The 14,234-nt window shown below is 50.7% G+C and overlaps 1 protein-coding gene across 1 annotated transcript in view; it reads right to left on the reverse strand.

Annotated features, from left to right (window-relative positions):
• The window catches only part of ASS1 (argininosuccinate synthase 1), a 76,035-nt gene that overhangs the window by 34,688 nt on the left and 27,113 nt on the right, over positions 1-14,234 (reverse strand). The window contains exons 8-9 of the mRNA XM_078877806.1: positions 13,735-13,765; positions 6,427-6,517 (exon numbers count right to left, since the gene is read on the reverse strand). Coding sequence (XP_078733932.1) covers positions 6,427-6,517; positions 13,735-13,765 — 122 coding nt within the window. The remainder of the gene's footprint in view (positions 1-6,426; positions 6,518-13,734; positions 13,766-14,234) is intronic.

Raw genomic sequence — 14,234 nt, forward strand, 5'->3', positions numbered from 1 at the left:
TCGCGAACGCACTCACCCACTCGCGAACTTTTTCTCTCCACATCTCCCTTCCTTTCTCACTCATAGACTCACCCAGCCATCCACTCACTCACTCATTCTCTCAGTCACTCACCCACCCGCTCACCCATTCATCCTCTCACTTATTCATCCACTTACACGTTCACTCACTCACCCACTCGCGAACTTTTTCTCTCCACATCTCCCTTCCTCTCTCCTCACTCTCACTCATAGACTCACCCAGCCATCCACTCACTCACTCATTCACTCAGTCACTCACCCACAACAGCACGCATAGCAACCCTTTATTACCCCTTTCTCTCCCTCCGTCGCACGTTCACTCCCTCATTCATTCATTCTTTCGCTCGGCCGCTAACTCACGGCATCACAATCGTGCCCCCCCCCCCCCCGTTCCCGAGCAGCCTGCCGGATTTCACGGCCCCTCCCGGCCAATCTGCGGTCTTTCTCCCCCCCGGCTGGGCCCCATCCTCCCCCGCGCCGTCACGGCAAAATCGGGTCTCGTCCCCCTGCCACGCCTGACCATCTTGGCCACGGTCACAAACGCAGACGAAAAAATAAAGAAGGGCCCTTGTGCGGCTTCGTGTCACGCGCCAGTGTCGTCCACTCGATTTCAACCCTCTTGTGAGCTCCACCAGCTCGGTGGAACCTGGAGGGTGTGAGTGAGTGGTTGAGTGAATGAGTCGGTGGGTGGGTGAGTGGGTGGGTGAGTGAGTGGTTGAGTGAATGAGTCGGTGGGTGGGTGGGTGAGTGAGTGAGTTGGTTGGTGAGCTGGTTGCTGAGTGGTCGGGTGAGTGAGTGGGTATTAATTCTAGCTTCGAAGTTTTCGTGCCAAAACCAAGAGTTGACATTCAGGCCCAAAGCCTTACGTCTCCTGGATGTTCCTCCTTCTTCGGCTATCATTGCCGAGGATACAAGAGAGGCCTTGGGCTCAAACCTCCTCGAGGCGCTTGGACCAGGGACCTCTTGCCAAGCATCTACCCGTCGAGATGTGGAGCACTGAGTGGGCCACGCGAGCACATCACACCCTTTGCAAGTTCGACCCTGTCATCCTTCCAACTGACTGCGCATGCTTGCCGAATGCCGACCCTGTCATGTGCCGCTCTGCTCTGTGCTGCCCTTACCGTGAGACAATCGTTCTGAACCACCCCCAGGGTAAAGACGGACTGAGATGCCGAGATTGTGACTGGCCTGGTCCCTGGTGGTGCCACGGGATTTTGCAGTGCATTGACATTGACGATAATGGTGATGATTGTCAAATCAAGTGGAACTTATTCGTTTGTTCATTCAGTTTAACACGTAGGCTTGCGCGACCAATATTATTCATAATAAAGGTTTTTCGGTTAGATCGCGTTATTTATAAATGTGTCGTAACCCTCCACCACCCGACACGGCCAATCAGTAAAAAAGTGTCACGTTAACACTTTTTTACGCAACACTTTTTTACTGATTGGCCATGTTGGGTGGTGGAGGGTTACGACACATTTATAAATAACGCGATCTAACCCAAAAACTTTATTATTCATTTGTTCATTCATTGCGGTCATCATCAACCACCACCAGGAGTGAAACTCTAGTTGCGATTATGGCCGTCACTGTCATCATTAAATTAAATATCACACGCGCATTTTCCTAAAGTTAACTATCGATTGTTCATCATCACCATCATCACCAAACTAACCAACACACATGATTGCTTATCTTCGTTGTAGTGTTCAGCACCATCATCATCATGATGAAGTCAACCATAACTCAGTAATTTATTATCATCGCTCATTTTTGGTGATCAACCACATCACCACCACCACACAATCAAATCAACCACAACTCAGTAATTTATCATCATTATCGCTCATTTGTGGTGATCAACCACATCACCACCATCACACCATCAAATCAACCATAACTCAGTAATGTATCATCATCGCTCATTTTTGGTGATCAACCACATCACCACCACCACACAATCAAATCAACCATAACTCAGTAATTTATCATCATCGCTCATTTGTGGTGATCAACCACATCACCACCATCACAACATCAAATCAACCGCCACGACAGCCCACCGCCACCGTCACTGCCATCACCACGGCCACCCTCTTAATCCCACCCCCATGACCAGCGACGGCATTTTTTCCGTCCCCAACTTTTTCGAGTTCAGCTGTCGTATCTGGTCATGAATAAACCATAGTCCTAATCATCAAGACCTCCTTCCCCACGGCTCTCTCACACACAAGACAAAGATCTCCCGTGTAGCCTTCACAGACTGTTGGGGCAAGTGCTGTTAGCGAGCACCTATGAAGACCGGCACCGCACACGAGGGGGGTGGGTGGCCAGCACCACGCCCGACCGCCTTTGTCTCCCCAGTGGCGATGTTTACACACCGCACCGGGTACTTATTTGAGGCTGAGTCAACCTAGGGGAGGCCGAAGACCTGTTCAGATAATAGTCACTGGCGTTGGCCGTGAGCGGGAATCGAACTCGGGTCGCCGGGTTCGTAGCGCGGCGCGCTAACCGCTAGACTACCGCTCCTCTCTCACGCACACATACACACACATACACACACATACACACACATACACACACATACACACACATACACACACATACACACACATACACACACATACACACACATACACACACATACACACACGCGCATACTTTGCCTCCACCTTTGGTTGTCCGTGTTAAAATGAGCATCGGCCAAAATCCCCAGCCATCTGTTGGGCTCACGCCACTGCTAAGGCTCTCCCCGCCCACCCAGCACAGCCTAGCACGCCCGCCCCGACTGCCCGGCCGCCTTTTAAAAAAGATGAATGAAAGAAAGAAAGAGAGAAGAGAATAGAGAAGAAAAAAAACCGATAATAGTAACAAAAAAAAGGGGGGGGGGAGCGACTTAAAGAGCTGGGGAAACCGGGAAGGCGGCAACGCCGAGGAGGAGAAACGCACTCATCAATTTAGCCGTGAAACACTTTACTCCTTTTCAGCGAGGCCCACTAATCTGCTCGCCGAGCGGACGATATTATGTCCCTCACCACTCAATAGACCGGCCATTTGGCCTCACTAAAAACGCATGCTTGCATCATTTGGCGCTTTGTGTCGCCGCTGTGGGCGTGCGGCGCTGGGCAGAGGATGGGCTGGTGGGCCGGCGGGTGGCGGTTGTGGTTGGAGGGGCACGCTCGCTCGCTCGCTCTATTCACGGTGAGGTGGTGGGTGTTGAGTGGTGGTGGTGGTGGGTGTTGGGTGGTGGTGGTGGGTGTTGAGTGGTGGTGGTGGGTGTTGGGTGGTGGTTGGTGGTGGTGGTTTTGATTGGTGGTTGGTGGCCGTGGTGATTGGTGGCGGTAGTTGTGGTCGGTGGTGGTTGTTGTTGGTGGTAGTTGTGGTTGGTGGTGGTGGTAGTTGTTGTCGATGATGGTGGTGGGGGAGAGGCGGTGGCGCAACGGGTTAGCACCACACTTTGCTGCGAACCTGCTCGCCCGAGTTCGATTCCTGCTCATGGCCTACACCGGTGGCGAATATTTGACCCAAAACTGAGGCCTCACCGAGGTTGACGCAGTCTTAAAATGTGGACATGGCGTGGTGTGTAAACATCAACACCTGGGGAGACAAAGGCGGTCGGGTGTGTTGTGCTGGCTACACGATCCCCTCTTGTGCAGTCTTGGCTTTCGCTTCGTGGGTGCTACTCGCGAACGGCACTTTGCCCAACAGTCTCTTGAAGGCTACAAGGGGGAACTTTGCCTTTTGGTGAAGGCGGTGGCGGCGGTGGTGGATGAGGGCGACTTGGTTGGAACGCGTGCTGATGGTGCTGGTGGTGGTTGTGGTGAAGATGGAGCGGTGACCGGGATGGGATGAGTGGTGGTGGTAGTTGTGGCGGTGCTTGGGAGGATGGTGAGAGTGTGGCCAATTCGTCGAGCTAGGGTGAAGTGGATACGGTGAGTGAGCGAATGACAAAAATAAGTGAAATGTTCTGTACAAATTAATGAATACGTGATTGTGTGAATGAGCGAGTGAGTGGGTTGACAGAGCGAGCAGGCGAGTTAGTGAGTCGAAGAGCAAATCGATGCGCCCGCCAGCGAGTGAGTAAACGGGCAAGTCAACGAGTGAGTGAGTGAACGAGTGAGTGAGTGAACGAGTGAGTGAACGAGTGAGTGAGCAAGTGAGTTAATGGGCAAGTCAACGAGTGAGTGAGTGAGCGAGTGAGTGAACGAGTGAGTGGACGAGTGAGTGAGTGAGTTAACGGGCAAGTCCACGAGTGAGTGAGTGAATGAGTGAGTGAGTGAACGAGTGAGTGAACGAGTGAGTGAGCTAGTGAGTTAATGGGCAAGTCAACGAGTGAGTGAGTGAACGAGCGAGTGAGTGAGTGAACGAGTGAGTGAGTGAGTAAACGTGTGAGTGAGCGAGTTAACGGGCAAGTCCACGAGTGAGTGAGTGAGTGAACGAGTGAACGAGTGAGTGAACGAGTGAGTGAGCGAGTGAGTTAAAGGGCAAGTCAACGAGTGAATGTGCGAGTGAGTGAGCGAGCAAGTGAAGGAGTGAGTGTGCGAGTGAGCGAGTGAGTGAACGAGTGAGTGAGCGAGTGAGTGAACGAGTGAGTGAGCGAGTGAGTTAACGGGCAAGTCAATGAGTGAGTGAGTGAGCGAGTGAGCAAGCGCTTCAGGAATGTGGGCTGGGCAGCAAGGAGAGCAGTTGGGTGGGGGGGGGGCGGCAGACGGATTTCACTTTTCCCATCGTATGAATTTAAAGCGGGTCATTCGCTTTGTCGCGCGCGTTAAAAGAAAAGAAAACTAAAACCATGAATGAGCCCCGCGGTTAACGGGCCGCTAGCGAGCTGGCGCGCGATTGATGGACCCTGGCACGCTGGTGGAACAGCCTCTTAATGAACGGGTTAATGAGTGGACAGACAAACAAATTATAGCCCACCAGCGAAACTTAATCCCTGAGCACCGGGGCAGGAGGGAAGAAGAGGGGGGTGGGGAGGGGAGGGACAGACTGTGGGAGGAATCTGGAATTCTGCTAAATGGTTCCTTTCACGCCGTTTCAAATGTCACCAGTACTTAGAACGGCCTGGTTCAAGGCCTTTCCTGACACAGATGGGAATGCAATTGTTACTCGTGTGCTTGACTAATGATGCGAGCAGATAAGTGATGATGATGATCATCACTTATTATGATGATGATGATGTTCGTGACAATTATAACGGTGTTATGGATGATGATGATGATGATGAGTTACGACGATAGAGAGATGTTTATCGTGATTTTGACGGATGCCACGGATGATTATGGTGGTGATGGTGATGAAAATAACAATGACGATAATGATGGCAGTGATAATAATGATGATGAGACTGATATGATGATTGCGATGGTCGTGGTGATGATGCAGATGAGAATATGTTGAAACAAATAATTACTTGAGTGATGATGGTGATTGCGACAATGATGATGGTGATGACAATTACGGTAATTCACTAACCCACACACTGACTAGCATGGTGAAGTATAACCAAACAACTCCCATGACAGACGCAACACAAGGAAGCCTTCATCCAGCAGTGGATCGATACACCTGTAAATTATTATTGTAAATCAATTTAACGACGACGATGACAATTATATTGACATGTCCTTGTCTGTTTACATATTAATACACTCAGTCATGTTATTATCTGTTAAATACGTCTAACTTTATTGTAATTGTACTATGATCACTCGAAATGGCATATGTCCAAGCCGACTTGTAATGTATTACTTCCCTATGATTTACGTTTGTGTAATATTTGTTGGATTTGTCACGCATGAGGACACATTTGTATTAATGCTTCATTGCTGTATTTGTTCATTTCTCATTCGTTTTTTCCTGTTGTCCTTTTCGTGTGACACCGGGTCACACGTGCAAATGAGACATCCTGGTTGATCTCGAGTTCTCACCTGGTTAATCAAAATCAACTTGAAACCAGAGCTCAACCAATCGACGATTCCATCCGACCACCTCACCACGCTCGCTCAATGCACCGCTCACGTGTTCACGCACTCGCGCATTCATCTATTCCCTCGTCCACCGACTCACCCACCCACGTGATGACGACGACGATGACGACGATGACACCATCTTCTTGGTTCTTTCGGTAAAGTCACGTAGAGTGAAAATAATAAAATAATAAAAATAAACATAATAAAACAATTCTCACGACGTTTCGGCCACAACACAAGTCTGCTTCAGACTCTGTCTTCTCCTGAGGATGGCTGCTTGCGTTGTGGCCGAAACGTCGTGAGAATTATTTTATTATGTTTTATTTTTATTATTTTATTATTTCTATTCTACGTGACTTTACCGAAAGAACCAAGAAGATGAATCCCTGCAGTCACGAAAGCTTTAAATCGACGATGACACCAATTCACTCACCTTTCTTAAACTCAATCTCCAACACGTCCGGTGAGTCAGGAGCCTTAGCAGGGTCCTGAGTCATCAGGTACATGTCCGGAGGGGCAGCCACCTGCATTGGGAAGAGATTATTATTCATTATTGTTCTGCTAGTTTCCTCGGAAAAGCCTTCCTGAATGTCAAGACTCCCTCTCAAGAGAGTCCTTACCACCCGTCATCTACACACGTGCCCCCTCCCAACAACATGGGCACACACGCAATGCCCCCCCCCACAACCCAACCACCCACCACAAACTGGAACACGCACTCATGCCCACCACCCACTTGGGTGTACAAAGACAAAGTCCCCCCCCCCCCACCGTGTAGCCTTAACAGACTATTGGGGCAAGTGCTGTTAGCGAGCAGCACCTATGAATGCCGGTAAGGCACACGAGGGGGTGGGTGGCCAACACCACGCCCGGCCGCCTTTGTCTCCCTAGTGCCTATGTTTATACGTGGCACCAGGTAATCATTTGAGGCCGAGTCGCCCTAAGGGAGGCCCAGGATCGGTTCAGATAATCGTCACGGATGTTGGCCGCGAGCGTCAATCGAAATCGTGTCGCCGGGTTCGTAGGGCAGCGTAGCGCTAAACCGTTGCACAACCGCTCCCCCACAACATAAGTACACACACGCACACACATCTTTTTGTTCCACACGCACACACACATGCCAGCGGCCCAGCACCTCCCAGAGAGGGTTAATTAAAAGAACAGAGATCGCTAAAGACCCTGGCAGTCACCTCCCCCGCAAACAGCAAAAAAAAAACTACAGATAAAACAAGGGCGAAGAGACGGAGGGAGAGAGAGAGGGAGAGAAAGCGCGAGCGAGCTAGAGATGGGTGGGTGGGGGGTAAAAGATATCTTTGTGGCCGCCACTTCACATGGGACACTTCTGTCTTTCAAGAACACAGGAGTTTGTGCGACAGGGGCGGCATGGCCCCAAGCAAGAGAGCCCCGGCTCTTTGTTAAGCCACTTTACTCGGCCCCCCCACCGTCAAGCTTCAGAACGTACTTCCACCCCCCTTCACCCCCCCACCCCCGCACCCGGTCCCCCACCCGTTCCCAGGCCCGAGGGCCCACGCGGGCCCGCTTCGCTTTCTCGCCGGGGAAATTGGCCATTCATCACGGCGATAAACATCGGTGATCTTTGATCGGATGTTCGCCCACTCCGGGTTTTTTTTTTTTTGGGGGGGGGGGGTCTCCAAATGTCTCGCATCCCCACACCGCCGCTCCCAAGCCCTCGACAAGCCACCGTCACCGCCACCCACCACCACAACCGTCGCCGCGACCACCACCGCCAACGCTGCCACCGCCACCGCAACCGCCGCCGCCGCTGCTGCTGCAGAGGTGCGGCGATTGTAGAATCCGACTGGTGAATGTTTCCCACCTCGTGGGTGGAAATGTCAATGTGGAAGTGGCGATAATGATGCCTATTCAATTAATCAGTCAACGCGTATTTGTTATGCAGACAGTCCCATTTAGCCCAGCTTGTTTGCATCCACGCAGACGGAGAACAGCAACATCAAAGTGATGGGCACAAGGGAACGGGCAACAAACGGGATGGAACGTGTCGGAGGTGCAGGCACACATAAACTTAAACTAAACTATTATTTTCTATTTTTTTTTATTTAAAGCTTTCGTGACTGCAGGGATTCATATTCTTGGTTCTTTCGGTAAAGTCACGTAGAAGGGAAATAATAAAATAATATACATATAAAACAATAACTATTATCACGACGTTTCGACTGCAACACAAGCAATCGTCATCAGGTGTGAAATCCACAGCAAGAAAATTTGAAAAAAAAAGAACCAAGAAAATATATTATTTTCTATTTCAGCAGGTAAGGTCCATTGAGCTATGCAGCTCTTTTTCAGAAGCAACCTTGCCACTAATGATAGCTCAACAGAGTGGCTTTTCGCGCGGAAATTTAGAACGGCTAAATGCTCGAAACGCACGTTTCTAAATGTTGGAGGGAAAAGCCAGAAGACCTGGAGAAAAATCCACGTGACCATGGCACGCAAACTCCAAATATACAGAAGCAGGCGCCAGGGTCGGGATCGAAACCACGACCTCCTGTATACCAGGCGAGGGAGTTAACATTTTCTAGCCACCGCGATGATGATGAGAGAGAGAGACACGCAAACTCCAAATATACAGCAGCAGGCGCCAGGGTCGGGATCGAATCCACGACCTCCTGCACACCAGGCGAGGGAGTTAACATCTCCTAGCCACCACGGCGCCCCAGATGGTGCTTCAGGAACTAAAGTGAACAATATTGACAACACAAGCAACGCAAACAAGAGGCGCGCCTGCCGCTTCTTTCCTTACGGAGACATCGAGGCACGGCGTAGGGACGGAAACCGTTCGGACAAGTGCCGCCACACGTGTTTGGTGTTCTGAGAAGTGCCGCTTATGACATGCCGTGGTATAGCGGCACGTTTTCCACCGCTGGTTCGCGCTGGTTCATCGGTTGCATCGCCGATCGGACAACTGCACCGAATCTACGCAACGACTGCACTGGCAGCCGAGCCAGTGCAGAGTCTAACTGCTGCTGTCTGCGCGCTGCTGTTGTTGTGCGTCTCAAGGTTTCCATCAGAACCGTAACCCCCTAACCCTTGTTGTAAGGAAAAAAAACCCTTCAATATGTTGAGGGCATCCGAACACCCACAACATCCACAGCACCCACAACACCCACAGCACCCACAGCACCCACAACACCCACAGCACCCACAACACCCACAACACCCACAACACCCACAGCACCCACATCACCCACAGCACCCACAACACCCACAGCACCCACAACACCCACAACACCCACAGCACCCACAACACCCACAGCACCCACAACACCCACAGCACCCACAACACCCACAGCACCCACATCACCCACAGCACCCACAACACCCACAACACCCACAGCACCCACAACACCCACAGCACCCACAACACCCACAGCACCCACATCACCCACAGCACCCACAGCACCCACATCACCCACAGCACCCACAGCACCCACAGCACCCACAACACCCACAACACCCACAACACCCACAGCACCCACAACACCCACAGCGGCCAGTGTGGCCGTCCCCAACTAATCCCGGGTCTGCCCGTTCCCTCTCCTCCGGTGCGATGGCACGAGGTCATCCAACGGCTGAGCAACTTCTGAGTGCCCATTGCTGCATTGTACAGTCGGTGGCCGTTGCTGGTTGCCTCCGCTCCCCCTGCCGCGTCCCCCATGTGTCCCCCCCCCCTCCCCCATGCCTCCTTACAGGGACCCCCCCCCCCCCCCGGGCACATGGACCGATGGAACACACGCGTGTCCCCCCCCGTACCCTCCGCGTCTCTTCAGGGGGCCATAGAACAAAAGACAAAGATCCCCCCCCCTCCGGTATAGCCTTAACAGACTGTTGGGGCAAGTGTCTTCCGTGCTGTTAGCGAGCACCGATGATGGTCGGCACGGCACACGACGGAGTCGGCGGTCAGCACCACGCCCGGCCTCCTTTGTCTCCCTGGTGGCGATGTTAACACACGGCACCAGGTACTCGTTTGAGGCCGAGTCGACCACCCAGGCCAGCCACACACACACACACACTCTCCCAATTCTCCCCAGATCCCACGCATTTCACTCTCACGTCACCAGGTACTCATTTGAGGCCAAGTCGACCTAGGAGTGGCCGACAATCGTCTCCAGTGTTGACCGCGATCAGGGATCGAACTCGAGTCCACTGGCTTCGTAGAGCAGCGCGCGAAGCGCTAAACTGCCGCCCTCCCCACGCGCCGAAGGAACACGCACACCCTCACGCAGATGCGCGGGGGAAGAAACGAATAGGACACGCTTAATCAGTTATTCCACGGAGGCTTTCGCGGCCAACATTACCCACGAGAGTTTTTTTTTTTGGGTTAGATCGCGCCACCGTAAACGTGTCGCTAAACCCGACGCCGCCCGATGCGGAAAAATAGTTTGTCACGCGAACAAAACCCTGCCAATTAGTTACCAGTTCGGCGTGTTGGAGGGTAAACCCGCGACATTTACACTTCGAGTACGGACGGTGACGTTTCGCCGGTAATTACAACGGCCGGCCTCATCGCTCGACAGCCAGGATCGTGGAGGAATCTTCCTGTTAATCGCCGGTCCGCGCGCGCGTGCCCACGGACGCGCGCCCGCTTCACCGCCATCGAGTCTCGGAGCCCAATTCCTCGCTTTAATGAAACGGCGAGCCGCGCTATCGCCCCGGGGTCAACTCGGCGAAAGTTCCTTTTTTATTTCCCGGTGACGGGCCACAGTGAAATGAGCCCCCCCCCCCCACCCTCCTCCCACGTTCACAGGCGGGCACTTTGTGAGGTCTCGATTCCTTAAAAACTAAAAACGGATAAAGGCGCAGCGCTGCAATTGCTCACTCGTGCCCCTGCTGGTGGAGAAGGGGCCTCTGCTCTAGAGGGCTCCAGGAGGGAGAGAGTTCCACAAACAGCTCGGTATGCATTCAGATCATTGAGATCATTGAGATCATTGAGATCAGTGAGATCAGTGAGATCATTGAGATCATTGAAATCAGTGAGATCATTGAGATTATTGAGATTATTGAGATTATTGAGATCATTGAGATCATTGAGATTATTGAGATTATTGCGATCATTGAGATTATTGAGATTATTGATATCAGTGAGATCATTGAGATCATTGAGATCATTGAGATTATTGAGATCATTGAGATTATTGAGATTATTGAGATTATTGAGATCATTGAGATTATTGAGATCATTGAGATTATTTAGATTATTGAGATTATTGAGATTATTGAGATCATTGAGATCATTGAGATTATTGAGATCATTGAGATTATTTAGATTATTGAGATTATTGAGATTATTGAGATCATTGAGATTATTTGGCTGCTTTGTATGCACCAGGACCAGTTCGGACATCGCTAGCCGTGACTGGGAATTGAACTCAGGTCACGGGGCTCAAAGCGCAGTATTTGTGGCCCATTGTCCTGGGTCTCCCTTATTAATAAACGCACTTCCGCCGAGGTCGCTGGGGTCGTAGCGCAGCGTGTCAGCTACTGCCGCCACTGCTCACGGTTGCGACGATGGCGAATGTTTCAAATGATGACGACGATTACAGTAGATACGACCGTGATGATGATCACGATGATTAGGATGATGATGCCTGGTGGGCCTATGCCAGCCACGATGCATCACTCATGATGATTGCCATCACGATCATGATAAGTATAATGATCATGACATTGACAATAATGATGATGATGACGCCAATAATTATGATTATAATGATGATATTTACGATGACAGTGATAATGACAATGATAAATCAGATGCTGACGAAGGTGACGATAACGATAATTAACATGTTGAAGACGGCGATAATGACGGTGGCGATGACGGTGACAATGATTTCAATGAGGACAAATACACCACTAACCCCAGCTGAATTTTGCGAGCACTTGACATGAACAGTAAGCACCGCTGTCGCTCACAACGACGACAGCGCTCACTGACAATCGTGCGTCTCACCACCCCTCGGGCGAGCGAGGGACCCTCCGTGTCTCTGCCCCCAATCTAAGGTCCACGGACACGACCATTGTTACACTGGGAGCAGATCACAAAAGGGCTTCCACTCCCAGCAAACATCCGGTAATAGCGGCCGCACGGCAACGGCTCGTTTTCCTCTCTCTCTCTCTAAAATATAAAGTATTAAATAAACCACCTTTCTCGGTGGGAATGAATTTACAAAGTCAAATTGCATCGGCACCCAACGGCAAACCTTCTCGGGATGTCTGTAAGCTCGGCAGAAAATACTCAATAACGAGCAAACTCTGGACTGGTTTCAACGTGCAGTGTCTCATCAGCAGAGTCAGGCTTGTTTGACTCAATGCTGGCGAACGGCTGATGTTAATGGCACGGAGACCAGCTTCATGATATTGGTGCAACTCAGTGTCGACATGGAATGTCAGGTGCTATCTCTCCTCTCGATTCGCTACTTTTGGTGTGAAAGTCAACAGCTGAGAATCTCCGTCCAATGTTCAAAGTCACAAGGGGGCTCCCCCAGCTCCCTCTCCTCCTTTCTGCCTCTACGCCAATGACTCTATGTGCCTTGTGGCACCCTGCCACCCACCAACTCACTCATTCCCCTACTCACTCACCTACCCACTCGCTCACCTACACATCTACTCACTCACTCACTCAGAGGAATCCCCTCCTCCTCCCCTTCTTCTCTGCATCCGACACAGCTCGTCGCACCATACAACCAACTCACTAATTGACCTACTCACTCACCTACTCACTCGCCTACCTACTCACCTACCTACTCACCTACTCACTCTCCCACTCACTGTGGAATCTCCTCCTCCCCTTCTTCTCTGCGTTTATGCCGACAGTAACTGCGCCTCCGTTTATAACGCGGGCAAGGCATTGTTCAACTCCGTTGAGCAATTGGTAAATATTCAAGGATTGCATTTCAATTGGCGGTGGCTTCAGTTTAACAGCGTACGCATAAAACCGGGAGGCAAGAACTTGAACTAGGCCTCGGCAAGGTAAGTTAAAAGGTAAAAGCAACGAGCCTACCTTTACCCTACCTTTTACCCTTACCCCATACAAATTACCCGATTACAGGATAATTACTGGGGTACTACTACACATGAAAAAGGTTTATAACAGGTAAATGCTAGGTAGAGCGCTTTATTCATATAGAATACTCTCGATAATTCCAATTTAAAATGGAGGCCACGGACTGCTCCACGGAGCTTTTAGCGAGCGGTAAGCAAGGTAGTCGGTAAACAAGGTGTTTACCGGGTAATACTTTTCGCTACCTTTACCCTACCCTTTACCTTACCCCTTGGCATGTCGACATCTTTACCCTTGACCCTTTTACCCGGTAAAAATGGTTAATTACTTTACCTTGCCAAGGCCTAACTTGAACATAACAAACTAGATGTTTGAGTGTCACCCAAGTGCGGCTGTGTATGTATCCTGCAAACGCTCTCGCACTTAAATTTCGATTTAAAGCTTGCGTGACTGCATGGATTCATCTTCTTGGTTCTTTCGGTAAAGTCACGTAGAAGGGAAATAATAAAATAATAAAATAAAACATCATAAAATACAATTCTCACGACGTTTCGGCCACAACGCAAGCAGCCGTCCTCAGGTGAAGAACAGGGCTGTCGGAAAGACAGCGTCTGAATGAACATCACCAAGCTTGGCAGCTTATATTTAAGCTGGGTTAGAGGAGGAAGGGCGCCTTGACAAAGGAATTTGCATATCACTTGCCTTGGGATTCTCCAGGATTCCCGACTCGTAGCTGCGAACGGCAGAAATGGAGGGAGACAAATCACGCGTGTGCACGGATCCCCGCGAAGATTTCCAACATTCGCTTTGTCCTCGGAAGTGTTCAAATCGCCGTTCCTAACTTTACGCTTCAAGCTGCGCGCGGGGGATGGCGTCGCGTTTAATGACTTCATGCTGGCGGGGAGGTGCTCGCTTCCTTTCAGCGTCGGCCTTTGCCAATCATTTCAGCGCTGGTCTCGTGCCGAAACATTTTGCGGCAAGGCCTTCGATCGATCGCGGCCGGTTTTCTCCACGGCGAGTCCCGAACGGAAACGCAACGCCACACTAAAGCTTCATTCAGATCGGATCACATGTTTTTTTTGCACGCGAGTTAGCCCGAGACAGCTACGGAAGAAAATAAGACACGCAATCTTGATTTGAAGCTTTGGTTCTTTCGGTAAAGTCACGTAGGTATAAAATAAAATCAATCACGACGTTTCGGG

Source organism: Lampetra fluviatilis, chromosome 49, assembly GCF_964198595.1.
Source record: "Lampetra fluviatilis chromosome 49, kcLamFluv1.1, whole genome shotgun sequence".
NCBI lineage: Eukaryota > Metazoa > Chordata > Hyperoartia > Petromyzontiformes > Petromyzontidae > Lampetra > Lampetra fluviatilis.